The sequence below is a fragment of the Typopeltis vanoorti genome, chromosome 20 (assembly GCF_054136105.1).
Source record: "Typopeltis vanoorti isolate ZY-2024b chromosome 20, IOZ_Tvanoo_1.0, whole genome shotgun sequence".
Classification (NCBI taxonomy): domain Eukaryota; kingdom Metazoa; phylum Arthropoda; class Arachnida; order Uropygi; family Thelyphonidae; genus Typopeltis; species Typopeltis vanoorti.
Genome location: NC_143568.1, coordinates 30127261 through 30149873, shown reverse-complemented (window position 1 = coordinate 30149873; position 22613 = coordinate 30127261). Strand labels below are relative to the sequence as shown.

Sequence of the window (22613 nt, the reverse complement as noted above, 5' to 3'; positions counted from 1 at the left end):
GACTTTCGTGTACAGCTGATGTAATAATTTATTTTATATTATTCTCTTCTTTCCCAGTGTCTTGATTTTCTTGTATTTTTTTTTTTTTCTTTTCTGAAACAGTTATTAATCCTCTGTTGGTATACATTTTGTATACTTCAATTGTTTAATAGTTTTATTTTGTAATTAGATTTTACTTCTCCAGTTTCTTTTAATTTTTTGTAACCAGTTTGGTTGAAAACTTAATTTTCCCTGCACTAAATAACGATCTAGTTCTCTCTTGATTTTTAAAATGTAAGAGCTTTGCTGCTTTTTCATTTGCTATAAAATAGTCTATTATTGATTTCTGTCTATTTTTATGTTTATATATAATGTTTCATTATTTTTAAATTATTATATAATCAGTAAGTCGCTTTTCATTTTTGTTTGCTGTTGATTCTCCAAATTTTTCCATTTATTGTTATTTTTTTTTTTTTATTTCTATTCTGGCATTAAGATCTCTAGTAGTTATAATAATTATCATCATCAACAGACCTCCATGGAGTTAAGAGACTCATCGTGAGAGGTCCCACATTCACATGCACAGTTCATCATACTTTGACTTAAATGCATTCACTGTCCCTGTACCCACCACACTTTCAGGCAATGCATTCCAATCACTTACTTTTATACAGCTTCCAGGGATGGCCCTCATCCCCCCCCTCATCTTCAGATATTCTGTGAAAATTCTCATCCACATTATGGTTGTAATTGCCCCTTACCAACTTATGTCTCCCCTAATCCTTCTGTCCACCAGGCTCTGTAATTTGCATTCTCTCAATCTGTCTTCGTATTCCACATTCTAGAAACCATAAACCACTTAGTCAATCGTTTCTGAACTCTCTGTCCAACATCTCATCATCCTTTTGAAAACCAGATGACCAAATCAATCCGCACAGTAATTCGTAATCAGCCTGATTAAAGCCTCATGGAATCAGAACATCCTTACTTCTACATGTCGGTGTTCTTGGCATCATTCCTATAATACGCTATGTTGTCCTCACAGTTTTAGCAAAATGCCCATGAAATTTCAACTTCCTGTCCACCATCACCCACAGATTCTTTATCTCCTCTGCCACATCTAAGATCTCCCCACCAGTCCTACAGTCTGCATTCCATCTTTGCTTCCCAAATTTTAAAACCTTACACTTTGCTACATAAAAATGACATCCTCACACACTCACTCATTCAGACAATCTATTTAGGTCCTCTTGCAAAGTTACATCTGTTCTACTTCTCATAATGCTTCTCAACTTTGCATCATCTACAAACAACTGTATATCACCATTTAAGCCCTTTCCAATGTCATTTACATATAAATTAAACAATGCTAGCCCCAAAACTGACTTCTTGGGCATGCCACTAATGCCTTTCCCTCTTCTGAGATATCACTCCCCCATACACAACCTGCTGATACCTATCAGACAACCAATCTCCAATCCACTAATCTACTATCCAACCCCATCTGTTCCAATTTAACTACTAGTTTGTCATGTGGCAGTCTATCGAAAGCCTTTGTATAATCTAAATATACTACTGTATATGCATCCCCCATGTCCAATGTATTTGTTACTTTGTTATAATAAGTGTGCAGATTGCTAAAACATGATCTTCCTTTAGTAAACTAGAGTCAGACAGTACCCATGTCATACTGTCTGACTACAATTTTATATAAGCAGTTGGCCTGTAATTCAAAGCCATAGTCTTATCACCCTCTTTATGAAGCAGAACAATTTTGCCATCTTTCCACTCGTTTGGAACCTAGGCCAATCTAAGACTCATGTTAAATATGTAAGTTAAGCTGTTAACTCCCTTGAACATTTCCTCAAGGCATGCAGTGATATACCATAAAGTCACATGATGACCTTGTTGACATCAAGTTTACTCAATTCCTCATATACCTCCTGCTCACTCACCATCATCGGTTCCCCTCCCATCCCACTGCTCTCAAGTGCTGCATTATGTTATAATCACAAGGATGGAATGCTTGAATGAAGTGCTCATTTAATACTTCTACTATATCCTCCTCCTCCTCGGTGTTTATAATTTTCCCATTATCACTAACCAACATATTCTCCCATAATCATTCTTCTCTCTACTGGCCACATATTGAAAAAAAACTCCCTAGAATTTGTTTTAGCATCATTTGCTAACTGCTACACTTTTGCTATCCTTCTAAGTGAGTCACCTTCCTTGCTTGATCTTTGTGCTCCTCATGTAACTGATTATCGCCACTCATCTTGTACTGCCTCCACAATGTCTTTTTCTTCCAGATTGCATGCTTCACCTCTTCACTCATCAATTTCACCTACCTTATTTAATCTCTTGACCTTTGGAATACACTTAGTCATTCCCTCTGTCAGAGACTTCCTGAGTAGAGACCAAGCAGCATTTATTTCATTCTCATGCAATTCCTCATTCCATGATATTGCTGCAACTGCCTCCTGAGCTAGCCATAATCACCTACTCTATAGTTCCACATATGACCCTTTCTCACAAAAATCCTGATAATGCTGGCCACCATCCAAGTGCTCACTTCTAGTCACTTTCACCAACTGGAGGAAGATGTGATGCTTTTTTTACAACAATATCTTCTGATGAGATAATGAAATTTCCAAGACTTTCAATCCATATGTGTGGCCTTTGTTGCATACTGCTTAAGTTATTAACCTCAAAAACTCGAGAAATTCATTGTCTTCGGTTCCTGATGCTGTCTTTCATTCCAGCCTATATCACCATAATTGAAATCATCCATTATGATTGCCCTTTTCTTATTAGTTAGACTAATTTACCTAAACATTTCCTTCTCACAGCCTTCCACATTACCAGGTCTGTAGCAACATCTTACTAAACATTTCATCATCTCCACTTCATACCATACTGCTTCAAAACTATTGTCAGGATTTGCTTGTTGCATCTCCATCCTAAGATGGGTACAACTACTCTACCATCATCAATAATGCTCCTTCTCCCTTTTTGCTTTATCCAAAGATGTTCAACCATATCTCACTTATATCAACAATTTTTTGGTGGATGAATACTATCAACGCTACAATTTCGTTCCTCTTGTTTCAAATATTATTAGGATTTGTAAACATACATGATAGCTCATTTTTACTTCTTTCATAAGTCCCACTAACCCAGCTTCTCAGATATGACTCCCCCTCCCCATCTATTCCTGTCTATCATCACTGATATTAAACCCATCCCTAGACCTAAATGTCACCCCCACATTCTTGACTATCTTAATCCCTTGTTTGTGCATTCACACATCTACTGCTGAAACCATCATCTGCTCTTTTCATCCAGTGTCCACCCTGTGTTCCTTCTCTCTCTCTTCACTCATGCCACTTGCCTCTCCATTCTCAAACTTGCCTACCTTATTCTGCTGCTCTTCCACAATATCTCTTGCTTCCTCAGGTTTTACATTCACTTCAGTCATTCTCTCTTGCAGCAACAGCTTCTCCAATTCACTCACACCAAATCCATTCAAATGTAGTCCATAAGTATGCTACACTTCTTACACACCTGAACTTTCTCTTTTATACAGCTCTATCTGCCCCTCAAACTCATCCCACACACACACACATATATACGAAATGAGCTCCTTTCTCTCATACAACTCTAGTAACATACCATTGATTCGCTTGTCTTCTCAAGTCATTATCATACCTGAGCAACTTGCTGATTACCTTACTACCACACTGTTACCTTTCCTTCTCCTTAACAGCTTCATGACATCCCTCCTTATGTTCTTCTTGTTACCAGTGAAATCATTTGTGCCAACTACCAACTCTTTTGCTCGCGTACTCCTCTTATCCAATGCTTCAACCACTGTGCTCATTCTACCTGCCAGAGAACAGACCTTGTGCACCTTTTCACTCACTACACCCCTTATCATTGATTTTCTGTACATTGACACTCTCAAATCATTCAATATTTCTTTCAAATCTTTCATCCCATTCTTCCTCACATTCTCATGCAAATCCATAATTCTTTTAAGTCCATTCTTCATGCATTTAATCTCTTGCCTCATTTTAACCAACTGCACTTTCATATTTATGATTAGTTTTTCAGTGCCATCTATGCAAATCACATTTTCACTACCTTGCTCATCCGATGTCTTACCACTGCTAACTCACCACCATCTATGTACACTGTCTTACCATTAAGCATGCAGCTATACTGTCAACTCTGCTTACTCCTGTAGCTTCAACCATGACCTTTTGCTCGCTACTACTTACATTCAATGATATCTTGTAATCCATAAGTATGCTACACTTCTTACACACCTGAACTTTCTCATCTCTCCTATTAATCCTCTCCACATAAATATCTTCGATCTCTCCCAAGTATACATACTACATTCACAACATCTCACCACTTTCAAAAAAATTCATGCCACTTGCATTTGTCTTTCATGCTGTTGTATGTTTCACCACCATTTTACTCACACTCAAAGAGCTGCACACAAGAAACACAAATTTAATAAATACAGAATTATAAGCTGGATACAGCTTATGGCCTTGATACATCATCTGGATTACTGTGCTAAAGTCTGGTTTCTTGGGCATGAGGAACAAATGGAGAAGATTCAGAGGTGAGTAACCAAGATGGTGAGTGTGGAATGTTCCCTATGAAAATATTGAGGATGCATGGATTGCAGAAGTTGATTGATAGGAGAAAAAAAGAGGGGGATATGATAGAAACATTTAAGTTGCTTAAAGGGTTTTATAGGATTGCAGGGAAAATGTTTCAGCACTTACATGGAGGGGGGCTAGAACAAGGAATCATTCCTAGAAGTTGAATGAAGGTGTGGTTAGTAGGGGTATGAGGACTAGAATTTTTTGCTTGAAGAGTTCTGAATGAGTGAAATGGTTTGCCAGAGTCAGTTGTGAGTGCTTTATCTATTAATGGGTTCAAGAAGAGGTATGATAGATTATGTGAATAGTTTGGGTCTCCTGCAATGAGTCTTCAGACTCCATGGAGGTGCCTTTACAATAATAATAATACTATACTGATCACAACTATCATACAACAATACTTAAAAAAACTAATTATCGCTATTGCCACATGCAATTTGAAAATTTAAACTTATCTTTTCACAATGATCTCGATGAACACCTCTCTCTTCGCCACCTATGGGGTCAGTTTATCTTAAAAGTTATTTGCTCATTGGAGTAACAACTTTATCTACATTTTTATCCATAATGAATACTAAATACTCTGTAACAATGGAGAGGAGACCAATTAAAATGTTGCAAATATCTATGCAGTACTGAGAAATTCAAACACAAAGCCTCTCTTCTAGATCTGATCCATGATGTGATTTGTGTTTGTATTTGAGTTGCTAATTATGTTACAAAATGTTATCCTTTTTTGAATGTTGTATTTGGTCCCCGACAAAATAATACCAGAAATATTTCTTTCCAGCTGTATCAGCCTTTCTTTGCTGCCTTATGGGAATCAGATTTTATAATGTAGGGAAATTTATGCCAGCTGGTCTTGTAACAGTTCTCAGGTAAGGCTTATTTTATTTAAAAATTTGCATGCTATATATATCTTAGTTACGTAAATCAAAAATAACTTGTTTTTTTTTGTGTACTGTAAAATTAATCACGTTGGGCACAATGTGATTAATTTCAGTGAAAATTCCTGCCACTATCCAGTATGCTGTCTGGTTTGTTGTTAAAACATGATCACCCTGCCCCTCTTTTTTTTTCAGGATGAATAGCATATTTCTGATATATACCGTCAAGGGGCATAGAGGTACTATAGTACTACAAAATTATGTACAAGGTGTGATTATTAAATAACAAGACAAGGTGCGCTGTGAATCGTGTACTCGTAGCAGTGGGATGTGCTTGTGCTGTGAATGACCTTGAAGGTTCTAGAAACAGTTGAGATAAGCATTGTTTGCTGTTGCTCGTAGTTAGTCTGTAGGCAGTTATAAAAGAAACACGTGTGAAGTCGCTTTGCCGGAATGTTAAACTCGAGCAGTGCATTAATCTCAAATTCCTTGTGAAATTGAAGAAATCGCCGACTGAGTGTTTGAAACTGTTGCAGGAGGTGTAATGTCACATGCATGAATGTTTGAATGGCACAAACGCCTTGCTGAAGTTCGAGAAAATATTAAGATGATGAATGACTGGGTTGCTGTGTCACGGCAGCAACCAAACAAAACATTGTGAAAATTAATGAAATTTTCTGCAACGATTGCCAATTAAGTATTCGGATGATAGCAGGCATGGTGCACATTGATAAGGAGACTGTACAACAAATTTTGCACGAGCAATTGAACGTGAACAAAGTCTGCGCCAAAATGGTTCCCAAAAAAGTCAGGAGCAGAAAGACGTCCAGAAACAAATTTGCACTCACATCATGGAACGGCTGACAGTGGAGCCGGGCTTGCAGGAGAAGATCATTACATGTGATGAGACGTGGATTTTCCAGTATGATCCAGAAACAAAGAGACATTCAATGCACTGGAAAATTCCCATGTCACAGAGAATGAAAAATGCAAGAATGAGCAAGTCAAAACTGAAGGCAATGCTGATCGTTTTTTTTATATCAGTGGCATGGTAATGGTTGAATGGGTACCAGAGGGTCAGACAGTTAACCATCATTATTACCTTGAGGTTCTGGCCAAGCTGAGAGAATGAGTGAGGAAGAAGAGACCCGATCTGTGGAAGAACAAGCTTGGATTCTCCATCAGGACAATGCTCCAGCACCCAGTACACTGTCTGTTAAGCAGTATCTAGCTGATAAGAAGATCCCAGTGTTGGACCATCCACCTTACTCGCTGGATTTAGCTCCATGTGATTTTTACCTTTTTCCAAAGTTGAAATCCGCATTGAAGGGCTCCCATTTTCAGTCAGTGGATGAGGTAAAGGAGAAAACGGCAGTGCTACTGAAGCAGATAACATCTGATGACTTACAGCACTGCTTCCAACAATGGAAAATTCGTATGCAACAGTGTATAGATAGAGGAGGGGAGTATGTTGAGGGGATAACAGTTAAGTTGTACAATTGTAATAATAAACCAAGTCTCTTTATTTAATAGCCGCACCTCGTATATATCACTTCTAGCTTCTGTTCAAAAATTTTCTTCTGAACTGATTTAATCTGTTATTTGTCAGATCTTAATTTTAGTCCTCTTAAGGCACTATTAGCTACATCAGTCTGTTTAAAATTTGATCCTTCTATGGGTATTTTCCCTAACATCAAGACCAAATGCCCTTTTGGCACTAAACTTTCCTTCTCTCTTTAAATAATCAGCTTGTCTTAGATGAGCTCTGCCATTATTCAAAGTCTAATAGTGTCAAACTTCATTCTAATACGCTCATTCTTAATAATGCTGCCATTGATGCCATCTGTTTACTTTCACAACTTGCATCTCTATGGTCTCTACCCTTTGATCAACTGTTTTTATTCTAGCCCGACTTTCAGATCCATAAGTTAAAACTGGTTTGAACTCTGTATTGCTAGTTTGGTTTTAGCTAATTTCTCTGTTATTCCAGATAACTGTATTAATTTTACTTATTTTTTTCATGTGAATCCACCAAAGGTTGTGAATACATCATACAGTTAGTACTGTGCTAATGGTTAAATAATCCAGAAATTTTGTTGCGGAGACCTAACATAGAACTTTTTCAAGCCACTTTAGGCCATTAAGCAGGGTGGTGGTGGTATTAGTCTTGCACTAGGCAGTGAAATTCATCTACTACCTAAAAACATTTATGAAGATCAATGCCCCTGGTGGGATTTGAACCAACAACCTGCTGGTGGTAGAGCAAAAGAAACTCAGCTTTCCTATACATTCTTCAGTTCTAACTGCTGACTTATGATTATACTGAACTTAGTTGGGCAAGTGGATAGGAAAGCTGAGTAAATTAGTACTTTTGCTCTACCACCAGCAGGTTGTGGGTTCGTATCCCACTAGGGGCACTGATGTTTATAAATCTCTATGTAGTAGATGAATTTCATTGGTTTCACACCAAGACATTCTTCTTGTGAATGTTTTGGTGTGAAACAGCAACTTGCTTATCAGAGACCTGAAATGATATGAAAAAGTGTCTTGTTTGATCTCTAGAGATCAAACAAGACACTTTTTTTTGTAGATAATCTTTGATCAAACAAGATCAAAGATTATCTACTGTTTAGCCCACCATGGTACTAATGCGTGATGTGTATAATTTTCTGTAGGTCTGATTCACATAGGGAAAAAAAAAATTCCATAAAAAAAAAAAAAAAAAAAAAATTGATAGCCCAGGCTTCATTGAGACAAGTACGAGTAACTAACTACTGCACAATCTTATCCATAACATATTTTTATCTGTTAATTGTTTGTCACAGTTCAAATTGCCTGCTTCCATCTGTGTTGTCAGGGCCAGGACCTGGTCACAGCAACTTCTTCCTGGCCTGAAGCCAGCTTGTTCAGTTGGGAGTGCTCTTTCGATGAGTGGTGAAATTCTTCTAAGGAGAATTCTTTCAAACAGCTTAAAGGTGGAGCAAAGCAAGGAGATAGGCCGTAGATTTTTGACATCATTTGGATCTTTTCCTGGTTTGGGCATGGCAATATTCTTTTTTATCAGTATGACAGATATTTATTGGGATAATCAGAATCCTTGTGGTCGAAGTGTAAAAATTTCATTATCAAGGAATATCTACATTCGGACATCAATTCTGAAAAAAAAAAAAAAAAAGGTGTCTTGATCAACCTTTTTTCAGACCAGTACCATTTTATTTCTGATTTCTGAACTATGCCTTGAAGCAGTAATAATGCTAAGAACAACTTCTGTTTACTGCTGTCTTTCCAACAAAAATGAGAAAAACTTTGAGGTTTGTAGTGGCAATGAACTACATAGCTTTCTTGTTCGCTTCCTCAACTAAAATGTTCATTATATCTTCATGAAAATATAATTCAAATAGTTCCAGTGAGCAATTACTTACGGAGATATCTTAATTGAAAAGCGAGGACAATGTAAACATATCGAGCTAACCACTGTACAGCACCCATCTCCTAGCTTGGAACAAATTGTAACTGCTTTCATCACTATCAGAACTTTCCAGTGAGACATCAGCATCAACATATTTTTCATCTGACTTGCTATCAGAATTTCTTGCAAATAATGTGGCAGATGTTTTGCACTTCTGCAAACCCGATGTCGAAGCTTTTTTTTTTATACATTGGTGCATCCTTCTTTCGTTTCTAGCAACGTACACAAATTTCTTCTATGTGTAAGCAAGAAAAATAAATAATAAACATGCCTAGTGCAGTTATGATTGCAAAATGAAAAAGTTTACATAAACTTGCTGCTTTAGCAACACTAAAGAAATGACATCAGTAAACGCACACACAGTGCGTTTGTAACAGTCTAAGGGTTAAACCACTCGAGAAATAGAAAAAAAATTGCCTGGCAGTCGCATTTGAAACCAAGTGACGATTCTATCTTTGTGACCTTTATCTGTAAGCACAAGACTTGCTCTGTCTGCAGAGGTTGCATTTTGTGGACAGCTGTACCTCTATTCCAACAAGCACCCATGATAGAAATAATGCTACTTTGATAAACTCACCTCACATTCCCCCCCCCCCCCCCCCAATCAACATATGGGAGTCGAATTGCAACCGTAATTGTTTTTTATGGCTGTTGCATTCTGTGGGGGAGCTAAAACCCTAACATTGGGAGTAAGGTTGTTGGGCACATACTTGATAGTAATAGCCTTTCCCTCTTAAATACTGAAAGCAGCCGTTTTTATCATATACCTAATACAGTCTCTTTAATTGACTTAACCATATGCTCTTCCCCTGTTTATTCTTCTTCTTACATCTTAAAGTGGGAAATAGAAAACAAATTTCATACGAATTCATTTTTTAACATGGTAAATTCGATTCTGCAACCATCTGCTCGTCTCCTATCGGTGAAGCAGCAAATTTTATTAAAGAGATAAGCTGCACAATTAATTCCAAAAGTCTTGAGTTACTTTCCACTCTTCTCTGCAGTTTCGGTGGAATGTCAAATGCTCAGCAACCATGAAAGCTCAGTACAAAGCTTTTCAGGGAGTGAGTGATATCCTTTGTAGATATCCACTACAGCTTTATCCATTTTAGAAATTATGGACTTTACAACCGTGTTATAAATAACTATTTTAATTTCCCGACGTTTTGGCCTTCATATTAAGGTCATCATCTGGAATATATACAAGGACAAGCTGAGTTATATTTCACACAATAAGCTAAAGAAACAACAATTTGATCATGTTTCTGTGGTAGAATATGTGCCTTCCATATGCTTGGGATTTTTAGACCATCATTATTGTTCAGATTGGGGTGGTTGATAAGAATCTCACGATCATTGTTTCTTTAGCTTACTGTGTGAAATGTAACTCAGCTTTTCCTTGTATATTTGTATATACTCCAGATGATGACCTTAATATGAAGGTTGAAACATCAGGAAATTAAAATAGTTATTTATATATACTCCAGATGATGACCTTAATATGAAGGTTGAAACGTCGGGAAATTAAAATAGTTATTTATAACATGATTATAGTCCATAATTTCTAAAATTAATGCTAAGAATGAATGCAACACTAAAAGAAAGGACTACAATTTGATTGATAAATATCAGGTTTTGAACTCATATACAAATATTTATTTATACTAGATATGTTTCTTCTACGTTGTTTTCGCCAGGGAACCAGGGCGAACAGCGAAAAGTCAGCTACTGGAACAAATCTGAAAACAAACCCCAACTCAACATCACCAGAGTTAAAGATCGGTACTATCAACGTAAGAAGCCTGAATGGCAAAGAAATGGAGCTAGCTGAGGAATTAGATAAGTACCAGATCGACATAATAGGGGTGACTGAAACAAAAAAGACCAAAACTGGTGAGATCTTTCTGAGCAATAAATACAAAATGTTATATTCAGGCAATAACAATCAAGGAAAAGAAGGAGTAGCCATAGTATTCAACACAAAATACGAGGCTAATCTTCTTGAATGGCAGTCAGTCTCAAGTAGAGTAATGTGGGCAAATATGAGAATGGGGAAGTGGACAATGAGACTTATTTGTGCCTATGGTCCCACAGAAGGTTCTACTAAGGTAGAAGTGGAGGAATTTTTTGAGGCTTTAGAAAAAGCAACTGACACAATGAAAAAGGAAAAGTTGGTCCTTGTTGGGGATCTAAATAGTAGAGTAGGAAATGATTGTGAGACATACAAAAATATTTTGGGAAAATTTGGAGAAAAGAGCAAAGCTAATAATAATGGCAAATATCTGTTGGATTTCTGCTCAGGACATGGACTGGTTATTACTAACACCATGTTCCAACATAAAAATGTGCACAAATTCACATGGAGAGAAGAGGCTAGGAATAAGAAAAGTCTCATTGACTATGTTATTGTTGATAGTGATGTTTTCTCCCTGGTGCAGGACACCAGAGTGTACAGAGGATTTGAAATTGGAAGTGATCACTATTTAGTCTTGAGCAGGATAAAATTGAATTTCATATTGAAAAGAATAACATGTAAGAAAGTTTTAAAGCGAATAAAAGTTGAGCAGCTCTCAGATGTAAACCGTAGACTAAAATACAGAAATATTATTGAAAAGAAAATGAAAGAGTTTGAGAACAGGAATCAAACCTTGGAGATTCAGTGGCAAACTCTGAAGAAAACATTGATTGATTCTGCCAGAGAGGCATGTGGTGAGGTTGTGTGCAAAGATAAAAAAATCAGAACTCCCTGGTGGACACAGGAAGTTAAAGAGGCAGTGAAGGAAAAGAAGAAAGCATATCAAAAGTTCCTGGCAAATAAGTCAGCTTTTACTCTTACAGAATACAGAGACAAATGTAAGAAAGCTAAACAGTGTGTAAAACTAGCTAAACAAAAGTCATGGGAGGACTTTGGCAAGAATATAGAAAATAAATATCAAGAAGGTGGCAAAATATTCTGGAGGTTGTTGAAGAAACTTAGGAATGGAGGAAAGAGTGCTGTAAAAGGAATTAGAGATGATAAAGGTGAAATGAAAAAAGGAGAAAAAGATATCCTTGAAGTATGGAGTAATTACTTTGAAAAACTGCTAAATGAAACAAGCAGTGATGACAGCACAGTGATAAAAAACACTGACCAGGCATGCAGTCAGGAATACATATCCATACTTGAAGTAGAAAAAGCCATCAAAGACTTGAAATGTGGAAAGGCAGCAGGAGTAGATGATATTCGACCAGAAATACTGAAGTATGGTGGTATAAGAGTCTTACAGTGGCTGCACTGCATAGTTCAGAAAGCCTGGACAGAGGGACGAATTCCCGATGATTGGAGTAGTGCTCTCATAGTACCCATATATAAAAAGGGAAATAAAACTGAATGTGAGAATTACAGAGGTATTTCCCTACTGAGTGTTCCTGGCAAGATCTATGCAAGTATACTTGAGAAACGGTTGAGAAGAATTGTGGAAGAAAAGCTGGATTCAGGCCAAATAGAGGCTGGCAGGATCAGATCTTCACTTTACGACAAATAGTCGAGAAAGCATGGGAATATAACAAAGATCTGTATTTAAGTTTTGTCGATTTGGAAAAGGCATATGACAAGGTGCCAAGAGAGAAGCTATTCAATACGCTGCAGTTATATGGTGTCAATGGGGCATTATATCAAGCAATACTTAGTCTTTATTTGAGTTGTGAGTCAGCAGTTAGAATTGAAGGAAGTACAGGAAGATGGTTTAATGTTAAATCTGGTGTGAGACAAGGATGTACATTATCCCCTCTGTTATTCATTATCTATATGGATCACATTATGAAGGAATGTGGTATTAAACCTGATATCAAAATTGGAGATGTTAATGTCAGCTCTTTGCTTTATGCGGATGATGTTATACTTCTAAATAAATCTGCTACAAGTCTGCAAGATTCTCTGACTAAATTGAATAGCTGTTGTAATACATATGGTATGAAGGTCAGCAATAAAAAGACAAAGACAATGAAAATAGGCAGAATCATTGAAAATGTCAACTGTGTTATGAATGGAGAACCTGTGGAACAAGTAAAACATTTCAGCTACTTAGGCACAATTTTTACTGAAGATGGTAAACTAAATATAGAAATAGACAACAGAATCAGCAAAGCTGGTATCGTGGGAAGTCAATTGAATAAATTCATATGGAATAAGAAAGAAATTAGTCGGAACACTAAATTAGCTGTATACAAGACTGTGTTCAAACCAATTTTAACTTATGGATCTGAGAGCTGGGTCAGAAGTAAAACACTTGACCAAAGACTAGAGACCGCAGATATGAGAGTCCTGAGAAAGATTAGAGGCGTGAACAGATGGTATCAATGGCAATATCATATTAAAAATGAGGATATTAGGAAAGAACTTGACATTGTCAGCATCCAGGAATGCGTTAGCAGAGCTAATCTCAGATGGTATGGTCACTTAAATAGAATGGGAGAGGAAAGATTAGCAAAACAAGTGTTCTCTGCCAGGTTGGCAGGAAAACGACCCAGAGGAAGACCAAGATATAGGTGGATTGATACGGTACAAAGTGCCTTAGACGATAGAAATATAAGATCTGATAATGTTGGAGTCTTGACAAGTAACAGACTGATTTGGAGGAAAATTGTAGATAGGAAGTTAGTAATGATGTAATTTTTTCATGTAGTACTGTCATATCCTGTACACCCCTTGAGGGTACATGGCAGGAATTTGATGATGATGTTTCTTCTACATGTTGATAAGAAGCTCACGATCATTGTTTCTTTAGCTTACTGTGTGAAATGTAACTCAGCTTTTCCTTGTATATTTGTATATACTCCAGATGATGACCTTAATATGAAGGTTGAAACATCAAGGCTAACAGCATCATTGAGAGGGAGCTTAACATAAATAAAAATAATTAAATGATTTACAACAACAGTTAATATCTAAGTTTAAAAGACTGGAATGATAGTCTAATCAAGAGTATTATTGGGCATGTTATGTGCAGTCTATCCACTGGTGTATAAACTCTGTATGTGATTGCTGGCATAGGATAATCTTTAATGTTACACATGTTAATTAACTTCCAGATGTCATGAAGGATCATTCCTTGATTTCTGTTTAGTATGCCTTTTAGGCAAACGACCTTGGAGGACTCCTTAAACAACCTTACAAAGCAATTCTCTTCTAAATACGACATGGAGGATACTTGCAAACTTACCGTGTAATGTTCTTTGAGGAGACTTTTTTCCTTCCTGTTTGTTTTCAAATTATCTATATGTTCTTTGTTGTGGATTTCGAAACTTCTCCCAGTCTGACCTATGTTTATCTTTCCACAAGAGCATGGAATCTTGTATATACCCAGATGTTTATAAAACGGGACTTTTTCTTTAGGTGAGTGTAGAAAGCTTTGTAAGGTGTTTACTGGTTTCAAGGCTGTTCTGATGTTGATTGCCTTTTAATATTTTGGCTGTTTTTCTTGATGCATTGCCAATGTATGGGAAAAAAAATACCATGCCTTTGTAATTAATATTATCATGGTTATCCTGTAATAACCCAGAAATTCACTGTAGTGAACTTTGCACTATAATTATTATTAATACCAGACCTCCATGGAGGTGAAACAAACTCATCGTGGGAGGTATACACAGTTACAAAGCCCATCGAATGGTGCTTTAAACTCACCATTCGATGTCTGCTTTCACCACAGTGTCAGGCAGTGCATTGCACTTGCCATTCTGGTTTGATAATGTTTAATTAAAATTTCTTAAATATATCTCCTCACTTCCTCCTATTTTCAAGGCCTTGCAAACTGAATTCCTGCAATTTGTCTTCATATCCCAAAAACCTTTAGTCTTCTCCGGACTCTCTCCACTGTATCCTCATCACCATTGAAAACCAGGGGACCAAATCTGTGCACAATAATCCATGAGGCCTTCTACAATGGAACCAGAATTTCTGTATGTTAAGCTCTACATCATTGCCATAATCTGACTTGTGCAATATGGCCTCTGAACTTCAGATCCTTGTCCACCACCACTCCAAGGTCTCGTCTCCTCAACTTCCTCCAGAATTTCCCCATCAAGAGTATACTTTGCATCCTGATGTTGCCAACCAAACTTCAGAACTTTACACTTTGCAACATTGAATTGACAGTTCCATAGTGTTAGCTACTCATACAATCTGTTCAGGTCCTCCTGCTTGATTCCTCATCACGTGACTCAGTTTTGTATCATCTGCAAACAGTTGGTATCACCAGTTAAACCCATCCCAGTATCATTAATATATATATACAAACAAAATAATGGTTCCAAAACAGTCGACTCTAGCACACCATGTGACTTTTTTCCTCTAGGATGCTGCATTCCCCATATGTGCTTGTTGATACCTGAGAGTCAGTTGCCTATCCATTTCACTTATCTATCATCCAATCCCATCTGCTCCAGTTCAGTTACCAACTTGTAGTGTTGCAATCCATCAAAGTATACCACTGCATTTATCTTGTTATAGTACATAAGTTGGTAAAAAAAAAAAAAAATGACTTCCCTTTAACAAACCCATGCTAACAAGTACAGAGAATACTGCTGTTATCATCCTACATTTGTATCATATCTTTCACCAACCGCCAATACCTTAACTACAACTCTAGATATACATATTGGCCTATAATTTCTAGCCTTATCACCACCTTTGTGAAGTGGAACGATTTTATCTTCTTTCCACTCCTTTGGGACTCGTTACAAGACTATTGTTTTACTTGTCGAGATTGATGGTAACTTTGTGGAACATGTCTTACATGGATGGTGATGTCATGAAGTAGAATGAAATGTGCTTCTTGCTTTTTTGGCCAGGTGCCCTAGAGGGGAAGTTCGGCACAATCTTCACTGTAGACTAGTTGACGTTATCCAGGGTGCACCACGTGGAGGTGGTCTAGTTGTCATACATCTGTTACATTGGTGTGTTATGTTTCTCGCTGTATTTTACCATCATATGATAAATAATTGCCTCTTGCTCGCTCAGCAGTAAGTCTTCTCTCTTTTCATTCTTCACACTGAGGATGAAACACCACAATGAACTACTCACTGAATACTTCATGTATGTCCTCTACAACTTTCATCCATTAACATGCCATAATCATTCTTCTTACCACATAGCAAAAAAAAATTTCCGAAGGTTTATTTTGATTTACTAATTGCTGCTTGTACTGCACTTTTACTGTCCTTACTGAGTCACTCTCCTAGCCTGTTCTTTATACTTTTTTTTTGTAACTGATTACCATTATTCACCTTGTGCTGCCTCTAAAGTGCCTTCTTTGAAATTCATTTAAACATTAATGCTGTTAAGTATCTCTTTTGTCAGTTCCCAAGCAGCATTTATTTCTTTTCTGCTTAACTCCTTTCTGTGCTATAGCTCCATGCTATTTCCTAAGCCTCTCATAATCACCAGCTCTAATTCCACGTATATCATTTCCTCGTAGAAGTTGTGTGGCTAGCCCAGGTGTTCATTATCACCAAATTGAAGTGTATTAAGTATTTTTATTGTTTCAAGACCAATTTCATTTGAGTTACGTGGCAACCACTGTTAGCTAACCTACGTGAAAATATATTCACACTTTGAATTCGATATATCGATAGTTATGAATAAGGTTACATAAGTGCTTTGCACGATGTAAACAACGATCACCGTGTACTGGAGTTGTTCCGCTCCCCCCCCCTGTTTTCCCCATGTATTTCTTTTTTCCCATATAAATCAAAATTAGACTAATAAAACTGAAGCACAAAACATAAAGGAAAAATGTTTTGTGCTTCAGTTTTATTAGTCTAATTTTGATTTATCATCTTTTTTGCATTTTTTATTTTATAGAATTTCTAACTGTTAAAATGTGGAAATTTTTGAAGAGAAAAAATCCAGACATTCTGAAGAGGCTACTGATGAAGAATTAGAATCTCATACCGAATTTTAAAATACAAAAACTAATACAAAAAAGGTTCGTCTTTACAATGAAAATTACTTATCAATGGGCTTTACATTGACTGGAGATCCAGATTGTCCTCTTCCACTGTGTCTTGTCTGTGGCAAACAACTTTCAAATACAGCAATGGCTCCAGCAAAATTGAAAAGGCATTTCACGAAAAATCACGATTATTTTGAAACGCTATTGCAATCTCGAAAGAAACAGTGCTGTTTTTATGAATAAATTCAGTGTCAGTGAAAAGGCTCAGGAAGCAAGTTATTTGGTAGCAGAAATTATTGCACTGAAAAGGAAAAGTCACACAGTTGGCGAGAACCTAATAATGCCAGCATGTAAAATTATAGTGGGTAAAATGCTGGGACAAGATGCAGTACGAGAAATTGAAAATATTCCACTTTCAAACATTACGATAAGTCGACGTCTCCATGATATGTCAAATGACATCGAGGTATTGTGTGATAAACTGAAAAATAGTAGTTTTTCCATCCTAGTTGACGAGTCATCAGATCTTACCAATAAGTTCTTATTTCCAAATTTTCCTAATTTGGGAATAAGGAAAATTCATTTTCCTTATTCCCAAATTCTCTCTTTTCATTCCAAGCTGTACTGCCATAATCAGTTACCCTTCCCTTGTTCACTAATGCAAGTTGCTTATATATTTCTTCATCATTACACTCCAGTCCTTGGCCTATAGCTAAATATAAATCTCTCCACCTGACTTTCTCAAAACTATTGTCATTATTTCTCCTTTTCATATCTTCCTTGTGGGAACAAATTCCCTTGCTATTATCAGTAGCACTCTTTCTCCCCTGCTTCACTTTTCTATCCTTCTCAGGATATCCTCATTCAAAAAAAAAAAATGAATAGTTATGTTGGTTGTTTTAACAGAATTACTTCCCGAAATTCAGAAAGCCCATGGTAGGTCGTTCTTGTTTAAATTTAGTTTGTGGAACAGAGCTTCATAACTCTAAAAAGACTCAAAGAACGAAGAAATACTAGACTATTAAAGTGGCTTTTATGAAAGGGCTTAATCATTTTGTGCTGTTGAATCCATTGTTGATAGATACAGCATATTGCATAAGACCATGTAATCTTTCATGCAAATGAAAGCCAACTTTGTTATTTGTTCAAAGTAAGATAGCTGGTAAATGTCATTTTAGGACATCTAATATTTGTTAGTGGAATTGCCTCATTCATCAAGATACTAGATGAATTTTGATTGTTAAGTAACATATTATTGCCCTGTTTATTAAGGGTCTGAAGGAGCTTTAAAAAAAGTTACTTAGTCTCAGTGCTGAGTTCTCTCAATAATCTTAAGCATCCACATTACTGATGCATAATAGGTTTTATAGCCTTTTGGGAGTGGGATTCACACGAAAAAAAAAAAATTATCAACAGTTCTCTAGTATTATGGGGAAAAAGAGAGCTAATTTACTAAAAAAATTTTTGTCGTTAATAACCTTATGATTTTGGTAGTTGTCTAATGCATTGATCTCCAAAGTGTGGTATGCGAGTCGATATGTAGGGGTAAGTCAAAAAAAGTTTTATATTGATAGGAAAAAAATTAAGTAATTAATTAAAGATAAAGAATATTACTTTTATCAATTAAACATATATCTAATATAGATAAAGACATTATAAAGATCCTGTAAACGTAAATTTGTGAGTAGTGCACATTGAGGACTTTGCACACATAATCGTCCATGACAAAGCTGTCATGTTTTTTAAAACTAGGAAGTAAATCTCTTATTTATTGTAATAAATATGTTTGTAAGCTGTTAATAATAAAAATAATGTGTAAAAATATCTAGCGTTTTTAATTATATGATGAGACAAGGCATATTTCCTCTTTATAATACTTATTACAATAAATTTTTGCTCAATCAATAGGGGGTATGCGCTATTTATTTTTTCTGTCTTGGGGGTACACGATCAAAAAAAAAGTTTGGAGACCACTGGTCTAATGTGTCACATGAATCATTATGTGCCATATTGTTATAATATGACCTCAATACAATATGACCAAAAATGCTGCCTCTCATAAACATTACATGATTGGTAATCCATTTCAGTGTCACTAGAACTTAAGTGTTTTATCGTCATATATACTAATTATTTAAGTACATCTATCTTGAGATTTTAATATTCACAACTGTGAGAGATATATGGAAGAATACATTGTATTTTAAGCAGATTGGTGTTTGTATGTAAAACCAAGGATTATTCATTGCCACAAAGAAATTCTTCCCCTTTTATAGTTTGTATCTAAATATTTTTCATTTCTTTAACAGCTTTTCCATGGTGGTTCGATTTGCAGTAAGAATGCTGACAAACAAGAGTTGATATCCTATTTGGTATTGTATAAATGTGATGACTGTGTATATATGATTACTAAATATATAATTGTAGAATAAGAAGACTGAATTGTTTATTCAGATACATTCCACAAATTGAGAAATGTACCATTTATGAAATAAAGAACAGGATATTACCTAAAAATTTTCCTTGTTTAAATAAAACAAGGATTTCACATGGTATATTCCAGTAATTGGACCACATTTTTTTAATAAGCTATATAAAACATATGGTACTGTATAAATGTGATGACTGTGCATATATAATTGTAGAATAAGACAACTGAATTGTTTATTCAGATACATTCCACAAATTCAGAAATGTACCATTTATGAAATAAAGAACAGGAAAATAACTTTACCTGAAAATTTTCTTTGTTTAAATAAAACAAGGATTTCACATGGTATATTCCAGTAATTGGACCACATTTTTTTAATAAGCTATATAAAACATAATGAATTAATAAAAGACCCGACAAGCTTCATAAGTTGTTTGACTTACATCTTCAGGGGTAAAAGGTAACTGAAAGTTAAAACAACAAAAAAAAGAGATTAACAGTTCATACTATACAGTTGTAGCCATCTGACTATTCATAAAATTAAAAATCAGAATGCAGATTCAAAGCAGTGCTGAGTTTAAACAATGCTGGATGATGCCACGTTCTGTTGTTCATGTTCATAATGTCTGAGGTATATTTTTTTTATTAAAGCTGACCAAACTTGGGGGAGAATTAATCCTTGATTTTCATTGTATTGTGTTGGTATTTTAAGCATGTTTGTATTCTGCCATAGTACATTGTGGCTGGTGGAGGTGGGGAAAGCTAGACCTGATTTTTGTTCTCTTCTGTTTTGTACATCCTTTTGGTGTTCGTTCATGTGAATTTCCCCAGATCTTCCTGTCTGTCCTATGTGGCAGATGCCGCAAGAACAATAAATTTTGTAAACAACTGGTTTTTTTAAAGGATGGTGAGGAGGTTTCGGGGGATGTAGAAATCTCAATTTTTTCCAGCGGCAGAAAGGCTACTTTGATGTTATATTTGTTAAGTAATTTGGCCATCTTGTCTGTAAAATTTTTGATATATGGAAGCATGATAGCGTTTTTGAAATCTTGTTTCTGAGAGATGCTTGTAGGTGGTGTGTGGAGGATTTTTTTGATAGTCTTGGTTTCATAACCATTCTTTTGAAAGATTTGTGTTAGATATTCTAATTCTTCATTTCTCTGTGCTGGAGATGTTATACACTCTGTCCCTTAGGGTTTTTATTATACTATTTTTTGCGAAGGGTGGTGGTGTGAGGCTGCATTAAGAAATCTTCCTGTGTTGGTGGGTTTTTTATATATTGAGAAAGAAAGTTTATTATCCTTTTCATTGACTTCTAATAGAATGTCTAGAAAAGGCAGTTTTCTAAGTTCTTTTTCTAAAATGAAAAGGATAATAAACTTTTCCTCAATATATAGATATAGAAAACCCATCAACACAGGAAGATTTCTTAATGCGGCCTCACACCACCACTCTTCACAAAAAATAGGTACAATAAAAACCCTAAGGGACAGAGCGTATAATATTTCCAGCACAGACAAACGAAGAATTAGAATATCTAACAATCTTTCAAAAGAATGGTTATGAAACCAAGACTATCAAAAAAATCCTCCACGCATCTCTCAGAAACAATATTTCAAAAACGCTATCACACTTCCATATATCAAAAATTTTACAGACAAGATGGCCAAATTACTTAACAAATATAACATCAAAGTAGCCTTTCTGCCGCTGGAAAAAATTTCAAGATTTCTACATCCCCCGAAACCTCCTCAACCATCCTTCTATAAAAAAAAAAAAACAGGTGTTTACAAAATTTATTGTTCTTGCGGCATCAGCTACATAGAACAGACAGGAAGATCTGGGGAAATTCGCATGAACGAACACCAGAACAAAAATCAGGTCTAGCTTTCCATACCACCTCCACCAGCCACAATGTACTATGGCAGAATACAAACATGTCATACATAGAAAAAAAACTGTTACATAAGGAAATTTAAAGAAGCTGCAAACATGCTTAAAATACCAACACAATGCAATAAAAATCAAGGTTTAATTCTCCACCAAGTTTGGTCAGCTTTGATAAAAAAATATACCTCAGTCAGACCTCGGACATTACGAACATGGCATCATCCAGCATTGTTTAAACCCAGCACTGCTTTGAATCTACATTCTGATTTTTAATTTTATGAATAGTCAGATGGCTACAACTGTATAGTATGAACTGTTAATCTCTTTTTTGTTGTTTTAACTTTCTGTTACCTTTTGTCCCTGGAGATGTAAGTCAAACGACTTATGAAACTTATCGGGTCTTTTATTAATTCATTGTTTTATATAGCTTATTAAAAAAAAATGTGGTCCAATTACCAGAATATACCATGTGAACTTCTAAACCACAGAAACCTCCACTTACAATTAAAAACAAGGATTATTACCATATTAATTTATATGGGATTCAAAGCTTAAGAGTTGTTAGAATAACTTTGGGATCAAGATTAAGAACTGCACATTGTCAAACTAGTGAATAACTTTAAAATAGAAACCAAGTTACTATTTTATTGAAATTACCTTATAAGCCACCATCTTAGTCTCTCGTCCCTCTTTTCTTGCTCACTGCATGTCATACTGGATGGTTCCCCTTGTCCGATTTATTTTTTTCCCGGCGTATCCCATGGCTTTGTGCTTTCACTTACTCATATATATATAATTGATGTTTTCTCTCTGTAATATCCATTCCTATTCATAGCTTTGTTGATGACAATACACTCCATTTTTCTTCTTCCTTTACAAATCATAAGTAGTGCTCAGACAACATAGGCTTTAAGATTCTTTATGGTCAATGCCTTAATCATGTCTTCTTCTCATTCTCAAGTGAGGTGAAATATTCTAGCGTATTTAAATGATAACAAAAGAATATTTCCCAGAAGAAAGACCATGCTTCACTTTTGATAACATTCTGCCTGTCAAACAAGATCAGTTTTCTCCTTGAGTTGACTTTCCTGGCATAAGCACATCATGTTGACAGCTTCTTTTGCCTTGAAAAGCAAAGTGTTCTTTTTTTCATTCTAAACAAAATTTCTCTTCTGCTCAACTCCTAACACTATATACGTTCAACCTTAGAATACTGTTTCAACATTTTGGTTAGCACACTGAAAACATCCCTCAAGCCTGACTGTATCCAGAAGAGTGATTGTGTAACAGGTGACTCCTCTCTTGACTTCCTCCAAACTGTTTTCCTATAGCTGCTCCATT

The 22613-nt window shown here is 35.9% G+C and overlaps 1 protein-coding gene across 1 annotated transcript in view; it reads left to right on the top strand.

The window, feature by feature from the left end:
• Positions 1-19679, top strand: part of LOC150095327 (transmembrane protein 14C-like) — a 46078-nt gene extending 26399 nt beyond the window's left edge. Inside the window, exons 3-4 of the mRNA XM_090410437.1 lie at positions 5452-5539; positions 19261-19679. Coding sequence (XP_090266563.1) covers positions 5452-5539; positions 19261-19312 — 140 coding nt within the window. The 3' untranslated portion in view covers positions 19313-19679. The remainder of the gene's footprint in view (positions 1-5451; positions 5540-19260) is intronic.
• The last annotated feature ends 2934 nt before the right edge of the window (positions 19680-22613 follow it).